This window comes from Rhododendron vialii, chromosome 3a (assembly GCF_030253575.1).
Source record: "Rhododendron vialii isolate Sample 1 chromosome 3a, ASM3025357v1".
In the NCBI taxonomy this organism is placed as follows: domain Eukaryota; kingdom Viridiplantae; phylum Streptophyta; class Magnoliopsida; order Ericales; family Ericaceae; genus Rhododendron; species Rhododendron vialii.
Window position 1 is genome coordinate 26,354,263 of NC_080559.1, and position 14,687 is coordinate 26,368,949.

General features: G+C 39.8%; 1 protein-coding gene across 1 annotated transcript; it reads left to right on the forward strand.

The window, feature by feature from the left end:
* Window positions 1–510: 510 nt before the first annotated feature.
* On the forward strand, window positions 511–5,085 carry LOC131319109 (leucine-rich repeat receptor-like protein kinase TDR). Its single transcript, XM_058349229.1, has 2 exons — window positions 511–3,538; window positions 4,485–5,085. Exons 1-2 carry the CDS (start codon window positions 838–840, stop codon window positions 4,877–4,879), a joined length of 3,096 nt encoding a protein of 1,031 aa, XP_058205212.1. The 5' UTR covers window positions 511–837; the 3' UTR covers window positions 4,880–5,085.
* Window positions 5,086–14,687: the final 9,602 nt, after the last annotated feature.

A 14,687-nucleotide genomic window follows, 5' to 3' on the forward strand; every position in this document is an offset into this window, starting at 1 on the left:
TAGGCCAACGCCTTCCACGTGAATTGATACTCTTTCATTTCTACTAACTTGTCCAATGATGAAACCGTTACGGTAGTGTAATTATTTGAGATTGTCACCAGAACTTATTCGCAATTTGAATTGTTTGTTTTTCTCCATCTAATTGTGTCATGTTTCACGTGATGCGGGAGCCATACAGGTGGGTTCAAGGGTTCACTTGTTTTTTCAACTTTTACACAAATTTGAATAGAGACACTACTAAAATAAGATGGATTTACTTACCCAAAAAATTAAGATGGATTTTACGTGAAAAGAATGAGATTCTAGAATAATAGTGGGAAATTAATTGACATGGATTTCTTGGATCCTGCGAGGGCCACTGTCACCATTGCCAAATATATCAAGATGTTGGCTAAAGATAAAGGCAAGGAATGATGAAAAGTAGAAAGAAAAAAGGAGAAAGAAATCCTAGAAAAAACAAAAGTATTATAGGAGCAGCCAAAGGTAAATACCACCACTCAAGAGAAGAGAGAGAGAGAGAATCAAAGATATACATACAAGTAGTAGAAATTTGAAGTGGGAGTTACAACTAGAACTACCAGAAGTAGAAGAGGAAGAAGAAGAAACAGTGGCACCCATTACAACAGTTTTCACTCATTTCCCTTCCCTTTTCTCCTCTCTCTCTCTCTCTCTCTCTCCAAATTTTCACAACCCAACAGAACCCACTGAGAGGAAACTAATCATGATGAAACACCCTCTGCACCCAACACTTCCCAAAAGCATTTCTCACCCTCGTCAAAACCTTCCCTCCCTTAAATTTACCCCTCTTCACACTACCCATCTCTCACCCAAAAAACCATGAACCAATTCACCTCCTACCCTTCTTCTTCTTCTTTCCCTCTCTATCTCACCGCATTCTCACTAATCTTCTTTCTCAACATATCCCTATCCTCCACCACCACCACCACCACCACCACCACCCCCCTCCAACTCCTCTCTCTCCTCTCTCTAAAATCCATCCTCAAGGACCCCCTCAACACCTTCCATGACTGGGACCCCACACCCACCTTCTCAAAACCTGGTAGCTTCCAACCCGTCTGGTGCTCCTGGTCCGGCATCAAGTGCGACAGAAAGGCCTCCCAAGTCATTTCCCTCAACCTCTCCAGGCGCAACCTCTCCGGCCGAATCCCGCCTGAAATCAGCTACCTCGCCCACTTACACCACCTCAATTTGAGCTCGAATTCCTTCGACGGCCCCCTTCCCGCCGCCGTCTTCGACCTCGCTTACCTCAGAACTCTCGACATTAGCCACAACAATTTCAATTCCACCTTCCCACTCGGTATCTCAAACCTCAATTTCCTCACAGTTCTCAATGCTTACAGCAACAGCTTCACCGGTCCCCTGCCGGTGGAGATCACCCGCCTCCCCTCCCTCGAGTACCTCAACCTCGGAGGAAGCTACTTCGAGGGAGAAATCCCGGCTAGTTACGGAAACTTTCAGAATTTAAGTTTTCTGCACCTAGCCGGGAACCTTCTAACCGGTTTTATCCCGCCCAAGCTGGGTTCGTTAACCCAGCTCGAGCGGTTAGAGATTGGTTACAACGTGTTCGTCGGCGGGATTCCACCAGAGTTCGGAAAATTATCCAATTTAAAATACATGGACGTCTCCACCGCTAATCTCTCAGGCGAGATCACCCCTCAACTCTCCGACCTCACCAAGCTCGAATCGCTGTTGCTGTTTAAAAACGGCTTCACCGGCCAAATTCCGCCGAGTTTTGAAAAACTGACGGCGCTAAAGTCTCTTGATCTGTCCGACAACTTCATTTCCGGGCCTATCCCTCACGGAATCTCTGATTTGAAAGAGCTAACCGTCTTGAGCCTAATGAACAACAAACTAAGCGGCGATATACCGGACGGAATCGGGGAGCTTCCCGACCTCGAATTGCTGTCCCTCTGGAATAACTCTCTCACCGGAATATTGCCTCAGCGGTTAGGGTCGAACCGAAATCTGCAGAAACTCGACGTGTCGTCGAACTCGCTCTCCGGTCCCGTGCCTCCCAATCTCTGCCTTGGAAACAAGCTGGTCAAACTCATTCTGTTTGGGAATAATTTCATCGGCGAGCTTCCTCCTTCGCTTGCGAATTGCTCGACCTTATCCCGGTTCAGAATCCAAGACAATAGATTAAACGGCTCTATCCCGTTTGGATTCGGCTCTTTGTTTAATCTGACGTTCATGGACTTGAGCAAGAACAACTTCAGCGGAGGAATCCCGAGGGATTTCGGCAATGCGGCCGTGTTAGAGTACTTGAACATATCGGAGAACTCGTTCGACACGAGTTTGCCCGATAACATATGGAGTTCGCCGAACCTGCAGATATTTTCGGCGAAATCGTCGAGGCTCAAGGGCAAAATCCCGGATTTTATGGGGTGTAGAAGCTTGTACAAGATCGAGTTAGAAGGAAACGATCTCGACGGGAGCATTCCTTGGGACGTCGATCACTGTGAGAAGCTTATTTGCTTGAATTTGCGTGGCAATTCGCTTACCGGTATTATTCCGTGGGAGATCTCGACGTTGCCGTCGATCACCGACGTTGATTTGTCGCGGAACAACCTGACCGGGGAGATCCCTTCGAGTTTTAACAACTGTACCACCCTGGAGAGTTTCAATGTGTCTTACAATCAGCTAACCGGACCGATTCCTTCGTCGGGGACGATATTCCCCAACCTCCATCCAACGTCATTTATCGGGAATGCCGGTCTCTGCGGTAGAATTCTACAGAAACCGTGCGGAGGCGAGGGGGTCGCGGCCGGAGCGGTGGAGGTCCGGCCGCGGCCGAAAAGGACCGCCGGCGCGATCGTGTGGATCATGGCGGCGGCGTTCGGGATCGGGCTGTTCGTGCTTATTGCTGGTAGCAAGTGTTTCCACGCAAGCTACAGCCGTCGATTTTCTACAAGCGATACTCATGAGATCGGGCCGTGGAAACTAACCGCCTTTCAGCGGTTGAATTTCACGGCAGACGATGTGTTGGAGTGCCTATCGATGACCGATAAGATCATCGGTATGGGGTCTACTGGGACTGTGTACAAGGCGGAGATGCCAGGTGGCGAAATCATAGCAGTGAAGAAGCTATGGGGAAAGCACAAGGAAACAATCAGGAGAAGACGAGGGGTGCTCGCCGAGGTGGATGTGCTGGGGAACGTGAGGCACCGGAACATCGTGAGGCTGTTAGGGTGCTGCAGCAACAACGAGTGCACAATGCTGCTTTACGAGTACATGCCCAACGGAAGCCTAGACGACTTATTGCACGAAAAAAACAAGGGTGAGAATTTGGTGGCCGATTGGCTTACCCGGTACAAGATAGCGTTAGGGGTGGCTCAAGGGATTTGTTATTTACACCATGATTGTGATCCGGTGATAGTGCACCGTGATTTGAAACCGAGCAATATTCTCCTTGACGGGGAGATGGAGGCGCGGGTGGCCGATTTCGGGGTAGCCAAGTTGATCGAGTGCGATGAGTCGATGTCCGTCATTGCCGGGTCCTACGGCTACATTGCCCCAGGTACGTGTCCAATTTTCCTCGTTTTGCTAGGTAACAATGTCAGGCTACTGTGCCCCCTGGACATTCGGGCATGTTAGTGGGCCTGATCGTGCCACTTTTGTCATTGTTTGTTTAGTTCGTATTGTTGGGTGACGAAATCTGAGTTAATTTTTCAGTTTTTCACCATAGTTACAACTTGAAGCTTTATCTCCTGTTAAAAAAATATACAGCACAATTTTAAAACATAATTTTTAATACAATTATATCCAGAGTGGTTCAATATACATGGACTCGCATATGTCAAACAAAATTCATGTACATTCAATGTAGTCGTTTTTACCATCTCGTTCACACTAATCAACAAATTTTGTCATTTTAGCTTGTTCACGTTAACGAACAACTTGTTTCTTAATAATTTTTTCACTCACATATCTATCTACAACTTATTTATAATCGGAAATAATTTAACATTTCTTAACAACTTATTTACTATCAAAAATGCTTTACAACTTGATTGCAACAAATTTCTTCTCAAAATTTATTCATTATCGAAAACACCCCTAAATTGCGCTCGGTCCAAGGTGGCCCTGTAGTGCACTGTACCAAAGAGGGCCACAGGCGCACTGCGCACATCCTTTCATTCGTTTCTGGGCCGTGATGATAGAACTTACCACTGTTAAAGCGCATTGCGCACTATTGCGCGTGAATGAAGGCTCCTTTTTCTCCTTTTTATAGTTCTGCTTTTCTCCTCCTCCATGGGCCCCACCAAGATTTTTCTTACGTATTGACCTCGGATCAGACGGTGCAAAAGCCTACGATCCACTATACCTCATCCTCTGCACTTGGTGACTTTTCGTTTAAAGTCAAAACAATTTGGGCGGTTAATGATTTTGAAATAATTGATTTATGTTATGGTGGAAGTCTATGTAGTAGTAGTACTAAATTAAGGGTGTGTTTGGTTTTGCAGAATATGCTTACACATTACAAGTTGATGAGAAGAGCGACATCTACAGCTTCGGGGTGGTTTTGATGGAGATTCTGACCGGCAAGAGATCGGTGGATTCGGAGTTTGGCGAAGGCAACAGTATCGTCGATTGGGTGAGGACCAAAATCAAGGCGAAGAACGGACTTATCGACGTGCTGGACAAGAACGCCGGGGCGTCGTGCGCGTCGGTGAGAGAGGAAATGATGCTGGTGCTGAGGGTTGCATTGATCTGCACCAGCCGGAACCCTGCCGATCGGCCCTCGATGAGGGACGTGGTGTCGATGTTGCAAGAGGCCAAGCCCAAGCGGAAGTCGCCCGAGATGGGACGAGGTGGTGGTGACGCTCCGGTGGCTCAGAAACCGATTGTCGAATGTTAATAATATGGTTTTACTTCTTCTTCTTTTTTGTCCTTTTAGTGTTTTTTGTCTTTTCTTCTTCAAATTGGGGGGGATTGGTATAGGAGAAGTGAGTTGTTTTCCGTTTTAAGTTGCAATGCTTCCTATTATGTGCAATATTGGGTTGTGCTCATTAAAAATTGGTGCTTTTGTTTCCATATATAACTATGAGATTAAGGTTGCTATTAGAACTGTGAGTAGACCTAAATTAAAATGATGTTAGCCACCTGCATTTTTTCCTTCTTCTTCATCTTTACGGACTCGAACCTACACTGAAATACCTAAAGTACCCTCGTTGTATTCCATTAGCAGAAAAAAGGATTAACAACACTAAGTCAAAATATGGTCATGATGTTGCCTTTGAAATGTGTCTTGGGTAATGATTTCACAGCCCAAGCTTTTGTAGCAATGCTACCCCTCTTTAAATTTGAAAAAAAAAATTTTTTAATGTATTTTAAACCACTGGGTACATAACGATGAAGACATGAAATTCAATTATTTCTTCCTGTGCAAAATACTGGAAATTCACAACAATTACAACCATTTATCAAGGACCAATATGGCAAATAAGTCAAGTGGCTTTTCTTTTATTTTCTTTCGTCTTTATTCAACATTTTTCACATTTATTCGTTTCGGGTCAATTTTTTTAGATTATTGCTTTGTCTCTACAAAAGGAATTGGAAAAGTAAAATTTTTTGATCGAAACTCATTTATTTTAATAAAGCCCAAAAAAAATGACCTTTTGATTTTCTTTTTTTTTTTATTTAAAAAATTTGAGTTTCGATCTTAAATTTTTACTTTTCTAATTCACCTTGTGGAGACGAGCCAATAATCCACAAAATTTGACGTGAAACTAAATGCAAAAAAAAAAATTAAATGAAGACAAAAAATAAGCTACTTGGGTTATTTGCCAAAGAGATTAAATTCCTAGTTCCTCTTTACAAGTTGATGTGTATTATTTTCTCCCTGTTTGGCGCTGCAAACAAAGCTCACTCGACATTTTTCCACAAGCAAAGTATGTAAGTTCTCTTTTTCTTTTTTCTTTTTTGGGTAGAAAGTGTACCGATAATTCCATTTGTCATGCTATTGTCAAGAATACAACGATATTTTTTTTAGCATGAAATCAGCAAGTTTAGATGAAAATTAAGCTACAATTAATTTCTAGGGTGGTTATGGAATAAAACCAAAATTAATTTTTGTCTTATTTTCCATGTTGCTGATTTCCCAATGCGGGAGGGGACTCAAACTTCATTTAAAACTGATTTCCCAAGGAAACAGAAGGCCCCAAACCCATCTATTTGTGCAACAGTTCTTGCTGAATTTTTTGGTTATGTTTCTTGAGCCGGGCCAACAATGGGGTCTTTCAAGCCGGTCATATTTTGTCACTACTTACCCGTCCAAGTCCACCGCGTGTCAAGTCCAGCCCGCATAAGCCCCCGTTTTAAGTAAACCGTCAAAAATACCCCCGTCTCATCTGCAACCTTGGTGTGAATTATTGGAAGTGTGAACTTTTGGAGTTTGAATTCACACCTCCCAAAATTCACACCCCCAATAATTCAGGAAAATGACGGCCCATGACGGATTTTGATAATTAATACCCGTCAAAAACGAGGTAAGAACATTTTTTAATGCTGAAAATATCATTGGCGTATATTAATTATCAAAATACGCCATTGGCCGTCATTTTCTCCAAAAATTCACACCCTTGAAAATTCTGCAAAAGGGCATATTATTAAAAGCATATTTAAGAAAGGGATTGCACGGAAAAGTGAGACAAAAGAGGGTCCGCACGGAACCCCAAGCCAAAACTAGGACCGGCCAAGAATTTCACGGACACCATTTCGTGTACTGTGACACAAAATAGGAAAGGCCCGGATCATTTGAAGTGGGTCCGTCCTGGATCACAAGCCCATTGGACTGCATACAAGCCCAGTTTTCGGGGGCTTGTTTTTTTTCCCATTTCATAACAAGAACGATGGTTTGGTTTTCAAGTGGTGTTTTATCGATGTGCCCGATATTATTTTAATCTTTATTCTATTCTTCAAAGATTAATAAAATCTTTTTTCTTTGAAAAACAAGATAACAATCAATGAATTGGTTTCACTACGATCCGAGTAGAGCCTCAGTCACCGCCGAAGATGCAATGCTCCAGTTGTCCAGTTTCCCCATCCCATAGTATAGATCATCTCTGCATCTTTTCAATCACTAGTAACTTTTCAATCACTTGGAGAACTTTTCAAACAATGTGAGTTGGCCAGATCATATTCCTACTTTGTTTGGTTTAAATTTTGAGGAATTATTTTGAGATAATGAGTGAAAATACATAGAAAAATAAGAATAATAGTTGAAAAGAAAATTTATTCGAGATCGTACTTAGCGAAATAAGATGGTTCTGAATAACCACAGCAAATAAAGTTAGGTACCTTAGGAGTTGTTTCTTTCGGGGGTATGCCCTTTAGAGTTGTAAATGAGTTTGCGCTTTTATAAAAGGAATGTGCTTATCAAAAAAAAAAACGGGTTTGGGTTGACTCGGGTCCAATTGCCACCCATTTTGAATTGAATAGAAGTGCACCGAATGAGGGAGCGTTTCCTCTAAGTCTTAAGTTATAGATTACTTATTGTAGTTTATAATGTTTTAGTTTAATGGAAACAACACTTTAAACAAATAATTTTAGCTTAGTACTAACAACTTCAAAGAAGCCAATAAATTGTGGGGCAAAATTTTCAATGAAAAGGAGCCGGAGAATAATAAGTGAGAAATATGTATCGAAAGCCGTGTTAAAAGGAGGGAAGGGTGGTTATTGCGAGTCTCAACATAAGTTCTACTAAAGAATTTTTGTGCTTTTTTCCATTTGTCCATGTTACATTTTTTCCGCGTTTGTTCGTTTTGCGATAAACTTTTTATCCTTATTGATTGTCTCAATAAAGAGAATCGAAAAAGTAAAAAATTTACTTTTACCCAAATATTTTTGAAAATATCTAAGATAAAGCCTAAAATTCAAATTTTTTTTTTTGTAGTTTTATCTTGGATATTACAATTTTTTTTGAATAAAAAAAAAAAAAACCTTTTCCGATTTCTCTAAGATGAATTAATAGAGGTAAAAAGTTTGTCAAAAACAAATTGACGCAAAAAAAATAGATTAATGACAAAAAAAAAGCAAATGAATTTGGCACTCCACTTTTTTACGATAACACTCTAAAATTTGTCTTTTAGAGTAAAAATTATACACGAGGGTATCCACAATACTATAATAAAAAATTGATAACCAAAAGTTGCCACATCAGCTTTTAATTGTTCATTTAAGAGATTGCTAAGGTTAGCAATATAGATGTCTACAATGACATAATCAAAATTGGATAGCTAAAACTTGTTATATCATCTTTTCAAACCAAAAAAAAAACAAAAAAATGTGAACAGTAGAAAATAAATTTTCTAAAAATAGTTTTGAAACTAATAAAAACAATTTACTAGATATAGAAAATAGTTTTTGAAACCTTTTTTGTTTGGAAAAATAGCTATTTTTAAGAAACTGTTTTCTAAAAAAAATATAACATTTTAGAAAAGAAAGAGAGATCTAGAGGAAAAGGGAAGAGAGATAATAATGATTGGTGTATTTGATTGAGAATATATATGGTCAATTAAATTTGGTAATTGTCAAAAGATTGCTAATTTGATATAGGATTGTGAGTCATATTTTGCACCAATATTGTTAACTTAAAAAACTTTTTACTTTTGATTATAACATTATGGATACTCTAACAAGGCACAATAAAAGACAAATTTTGAAGTGTCATCCAATGTTATTAATCCCGTACCGTACCGGCCGGTACGTACCGGATTTCAGAGAAATCGGTACTCTAACTCCCCAATACCGTTCCGGACCAAATACCGGTCAATACCGGCCGGTACCGGTCATCTCGGAAAATACCGCCCGGTACCGGAGTACCGGGAATTCCGGCCGAGATTTTGCATTGTTTTTTTTTTTTTTTTCGGTAAAAAAAAACGTTTCAGATTTTCTTTAGGTTATCTTAACCCAAAAAAAATAATAAGCAAAACGTGGGCTTAACCATATTACGTGCGCGAGGCTCAAATCCGGGATTTGCACCCCCTGCGCGCGGATAACCCGTGACGCGCACCCGGTTAATTGGTTTCCGAATCAGTTTTTCCAAATTGTCTTCGGCCACGGCACATTTTCCCGAGCGCGCGAGATCTCTTATTGGGTTCTCATTCACAAGTTCACTAGTGTGCAAAGTAATTTAAAGTGAAAAAGAGTGTTACCCAAATTATGCAACCTAGAGGGGGGGTGAATAGGATTGCTAGTAATAATTACCAATAAAAATTTATCTCTAACAATATATGCAAACAATAAGTATGCAATCAAAATAGAGAGATAGAGAGATAGAACCCGTTTATAGTGGTTCGGTCCGGATTTGTCCACGGTCCGGCCCTACTCCACTTCTCCTCAAGCAATTACTTGAAGGTTAGACTAATCTTTAAAAGATTACAACTTGTAAGTCTTGCGGGTGCTTACAAGAACCGAATGCCTCTAGCTTTCCCGAGGAGCTAGCACAACCGCAAGAATTTTCTCCGAAAACTTCTCAAAAACAATAACACCCAAATTCCAACCCGAATTTGGTCTTCTAAGCTTTCAAGTGTTTGACTCAAACACTTACTTAGGAAATACAAGTATGTGAAGAAGGTATGAAAATTATCGCTCACGACTTGTACAAATTTTCTCTCAAGAATAATATGAAAGTGGAAGAACAATGAGAATTTTTGGCTTTGATCTTTTGAGAATTTGCTCTTGCAATAATATGGAATGTTGTAGCTTGTGTATGTACTCATTAATGAGTTCTTGATGCCTTATATAGCCATCCATATGCTTCCTAGCCGTTGGAAACTAGCCGTTGGAACTAGCCGTTGGAAACTAGCCGTTGGAAACTAGCCGTTTGAAACTAGCCGTTGGAAACTAGCCGTTTGAAACTAGCCGTTGGAAACTAGCCGTTTGATAGAGTGGTCATCCGGGTGGTCGTCCGGTTGTCACAGCTTTCTGTTCAGACAGCCCGGCTTGTCAGCCGGTTCGTCAACCTGTGGCTCACAATTTCATCTAAATAAACCGTTAAAGCATGTATTGAGCTCAATAAAGTCTTTGTAAATATAAATCATGAATCCAAGAGACTTTATGCTATATTTCAAGGTCACGAAAATATTTAATTCGGGAATCGACTTTTCGATAATTTTGTATTTGCCGAATAAAAATATCATTGAATTAATCATCAAAATAATTAATAGAGATGCATATAAATTTTCACAAATTATAATGCATACATTTTTCAACAATCTCCCCCTTTTTGATGATGACACAAAATGATAGTTTTTATTCAAGTAGGAGTTATGCCAATCTCCCCCTTAATACATGCACCAAAGCAGTTATCTATGATCAACGAGTAATAGCAATAATCATCAGATCATAGCAAGCAATTTTTTAAATTTGCCCAAAATGGCAAGATAGATCAATTAAAACTTGGCTTTTTCTCCCCCTGTGACATCATAAAAAAAAACTAAAAAGAGAAAAACAATAGGGCCATGGTTCCAGCACCATGCCGCTCTTGCCCTGTAGCACTCTATCTTCGTTCATTGAGAGCTTGGCGTCCTTGATTTTCGTATTCTCGAATAATGGCTGCTACAACGGCAGCTACAATGCCAATCCAATACCACAGAGTATCCACATTTACATTCCACCCGAACCATGGTGGTATTCTCATTGTAAGTAACGCACACAGCAGAATGAAGATAAAGAGTTGCATCCAAATGGTTTGGATAAACAACCTGAACTCTGCTCGTTCGGCATCTCTTTCGTAAAACTCAAACGGTAACCCTTGCGGTATGTTTGCCATTGCTTGATGAGAGATTTAGGCCGAGAGAGAAGGAAAGATAGATAGATGAGGAGATAGAGATTGTGTTGTTGAATTTATAGAGTATGAGATTGCCGAATTGTTTGAAATGCTGCGCCGAATTGTTTGAAATGCTGCGCCGAAGTGTTTGAAATGGTGCGCCGAATTGATTGAATTGCTGCGCCGAAAGAGAGATAATAGGGGATGCGGCACCGAATAGGGATAGGATAGGGGATGCGGCGCCGAATAGGACAAGAATAGGGGAAGAAAATTGTGTTCGGGTGTTTATTGTTGTGTCCCCTTAATACATGCTCCCCCTAAAAGAGAGCTTTTTAAAGAATGCGAGGGGTATTACCGAGAATGATTATCCCTGCAAGTTTAGAGACAAGAAATTCATATCGGCGAAGTATATAAGAGACAATTTAAGCACTAAGCCATGAAGTTCATACAAACTAAGTGTAACAGACTTAATAAATCAGAGTTAGCAACGCAAAAGCTTGAATAAGTCTCAATCCTCACGGTTGTCCGGTTGGACATCCGCTTGGACATCCGACTGACTGTCACGACCCTGACCCGCCCCTTGAGGTCTTAATCATGACAAATGCCAGTGATTTCTAGCAGAGGGCTCCCAAAAGACAGATTTCCAAAACCCACGAAATTATCAGCATATAACAGATTTGTTCAAGACTCAAAATAAATGATCAAACTTGATTCTTGTACATCTAACCAACACTTAAACACGTAAAGAAGGTAGGAGATCCCTACCTCGAGGGTTAGAAGCAAGCCCGAACATGGAGGAAACCTCAAAGTGCTCCGATCATGATTCTTCTTCGATCAATAGGAAGATCTCGTCGCGTAGAACAACTTTAGTACTTGGGATTTTTCCGAAATCTCATTCTAAGGCGATGAAATCGAAGAGAGAAGTTTGGACGAGAGGTGAGAAAGAGAGAGAGTCGGTCGAGGGAGTAGAGAGAGAGAAACGTGTGTGTGTCTGCCCGGAAAAGAAAAGAAATATATGTGGGGGAGAATTATCCTCTACACACACCTTCACTTATACACCCATGCATATTACACTTGCATCCCGAACTTCTAAATTCTAGCACATTCGACATCCGAACTCATTCTCCATTTTATATCACAACTCATGCCTTAATAAAACATAAAGAATTATGGAAATAAAATACGGGTCTCTACACTGACAAATGCAGGTTAAGTCCAGAAAACGTTTAAGAGGAGTAGCATTAAAGACCATAAAACTGTTTTTCTGCATACCAAACACAGGAAAATGAATCATATGATAAAATGTTTGAAGGGTGATTTCTTTATCAAGATCATTTGTACTCTCCATCAAGTATGATATTTACGAATTCAATCAACTCAACATTGAATCCAAAAAAAAACTTTTGACATCAAGAACACAACTTTTTCATAAATGATTAGACATGCCGAGTTCTCGTCGAATGAAACAAAATTGTTCTTCACCAAGGGGTTTTGTGAAAATGTCCGCCAATTGCTTGTCGGTACTAATAAAGTTAAGTTCAATATCCCCTTTTTGAACATGATCTCTTATAAAATGATGTCTAATCTCAATATGTTTTGTTCGAGAATGTTGAATCGGATTCTTGGTTAAGCTAATTGTACTAGTATTATCACATTTAATAGGAATATGATCATATTGCAAATTGAAATCCTCCATTTGTTGTTTGATCCACAATATTTGGGCACAACAACTTCCGGCCGCTACATATTCCGCCTCGGCGGTAGATAGAGCTACGGAATTTTGTTTCTTGCTATGCCAAGACACTAGAGAGTGCCCTAGAAATTGGCAAGTCCCACTTGTACTTTTACGATCAACTTTGAAACCTCCAAAATCCGCATCCGAATAACCAATTAAATCAAATGCAACTCCACGTGGATAAAACAATCCTAAGTCATGAGAACCGCCAACATATTTAAAAATACGTTTAATAGCTTTTAAATGCGATTCTTTAGGACATGATTGAAATCTAGCACACATGCAAACACTAAACATTATATCCGGTCTACTTGCAGTGAGATAAAGTAATGAGCCGATCATACCTCGATACATCTTTTCATTGACGGCCTTACCATTCTCATCTTTGTCTAGCTTAGTTGATGTGCTCATTGGTGTGCTCATTGGCTTTGATCCTTCCATGCCAAACTTCTTAATAAGTTCTTTCGCATACTTGGCTTGGTTGATTAGGATCCCCTCATTAGTTTGCTTGATTTGAAGTCCGAGGAAGAAGTTAAGCTCCCCCATCATACTCATTTCAAATTCACCTTGCATACACTTAGCAAACTCTTTGCACATATTATCATTAGTGGCACCAAAGACAATATCATCAACATATATTTGAATAATGAGCATATCTTTACCTTTGGCTTTAATGAAAAGAGTAGTATCAATTTTTCCACGAGTAAAGCCATTGTCAAGCAAGAATGAACTAAGTCTATCATACCATGCACGTGGTGCTTGCTTCAAACCATATAGAGCTTTTGAGAGTTTAAAAACATGATCGGGGTATACATGATCTTCAAAGCCGGGAGGTTGTTTGACATAAACTTCCTCATTTATGAACCCATTCAAAAATGCACTTTTCACATCCATTTGATAAAGCTTGAAATTTTTGAAAGATGCAAAGGCAAGCAATATGCGAATAGCCTCTAATCTAGCTACCGGTGCAAAAGTTTCTTCAAAATCAATACCTTCTTCTTGATTATAACCTTGAGCAACAAGTCTAGCTTTATTCCTAACAATATTTCCGGATTCATCTAGCTTGTTACGAAAAACCCATTTAGTACCTATAATAGTGTGATCAAGAGGCTTAGGTACTAATGCCCAAACTTTATTCCTTTCAAATTGATTTAACTCATCTTGCATGGCCAAAATCCAATTTTCATCATCTTGAGCTTCCGGAAAGTTTTTAGGCTCAATTTGAGAAACAAAAGCTTGATTTTCACAAAAATTTCTATGAGACGAGCGAGTGGTTACCCCTTTCGAAACTTCTCCAAGAATCAAGTCCTTTGGATGGTTTTGCACGAATCTCCAATCCTTGGAAAGATCTTGGTTGTCTCCCATGGCATCTTGAGGTTGATTAATAACTTCATCTTCTTTGATTTGAGAGCTTTCTACTTGAGTATCACCATCAACTTTTTCTTGAATTTTCAAGTCATGAATCTCATGTGTAATTTCTAAGTCATCATTATCAACAACATCCTTAGTAGCACAAGGATTAGATTCATCAAAGGAAACGTGAATAGATTCTTCAACAAGATTAGTGCGCTTATTATAAATTCTATATGCTTTGCTAGTAAGAGAGTAACCAATAAAGATGCCTTCATCCGATTTTGAATCAAATTTACCCAAGTTATCTTTTCCATTGTTTAATACATAACATTTACAACCGAAGGCATGAAAGTAATTAATGTTGGGTATTCTACCATTCCAAAGCTCATAAGGAGTTTTCTTGAGGATAGGCCTAATTAAAACTCGATTCAAAATATAGCATGAGGTATTAACGGCTTCCGCCCAAAAATATTTTGGCAAAGAGTTTTCACAAAGCATAGTGCGGGCCATTTCTTCCAGAGTACGATTTTTTCTCTCTACTACTCCATTTTGTTGAGGAGTACGAGGTACGGAAAAGTTATGACCAATACCATGTTCATCACAAAACTTTTCATATAAAGAATTGTCAAGTTCTTTTCCATGATCCGTACGAATGTTAGAAATAACAAAGCCTTTTTCATTTTGAACTCTTCTACAAAGTTTAGTGAAATTAGGATAAGCCTCATTCTTATGAGCTAGGAACATCACCCATGTATATCTAGAGAAATCATCAACAACAACAAGACAATAATAGTTTCCACAAAGACT

Bases quoted from the DNA above. Each gene is read 5' to 3' on its own strand.
- LOC131319109 (XM_058349229.1), top strand. From the start codon at position 838: ATGAACCAATTCACCTCCTACCCTTCTTCTTCTTCTTTCCCTCTCTAT. The intron at 3,539-4,484 runs GTACGTGTCCAA...TTGGTTTTGCAG, and splicing joins CTACGGCTACATTGCCCCAG to AATATGCTTACACATTACAA.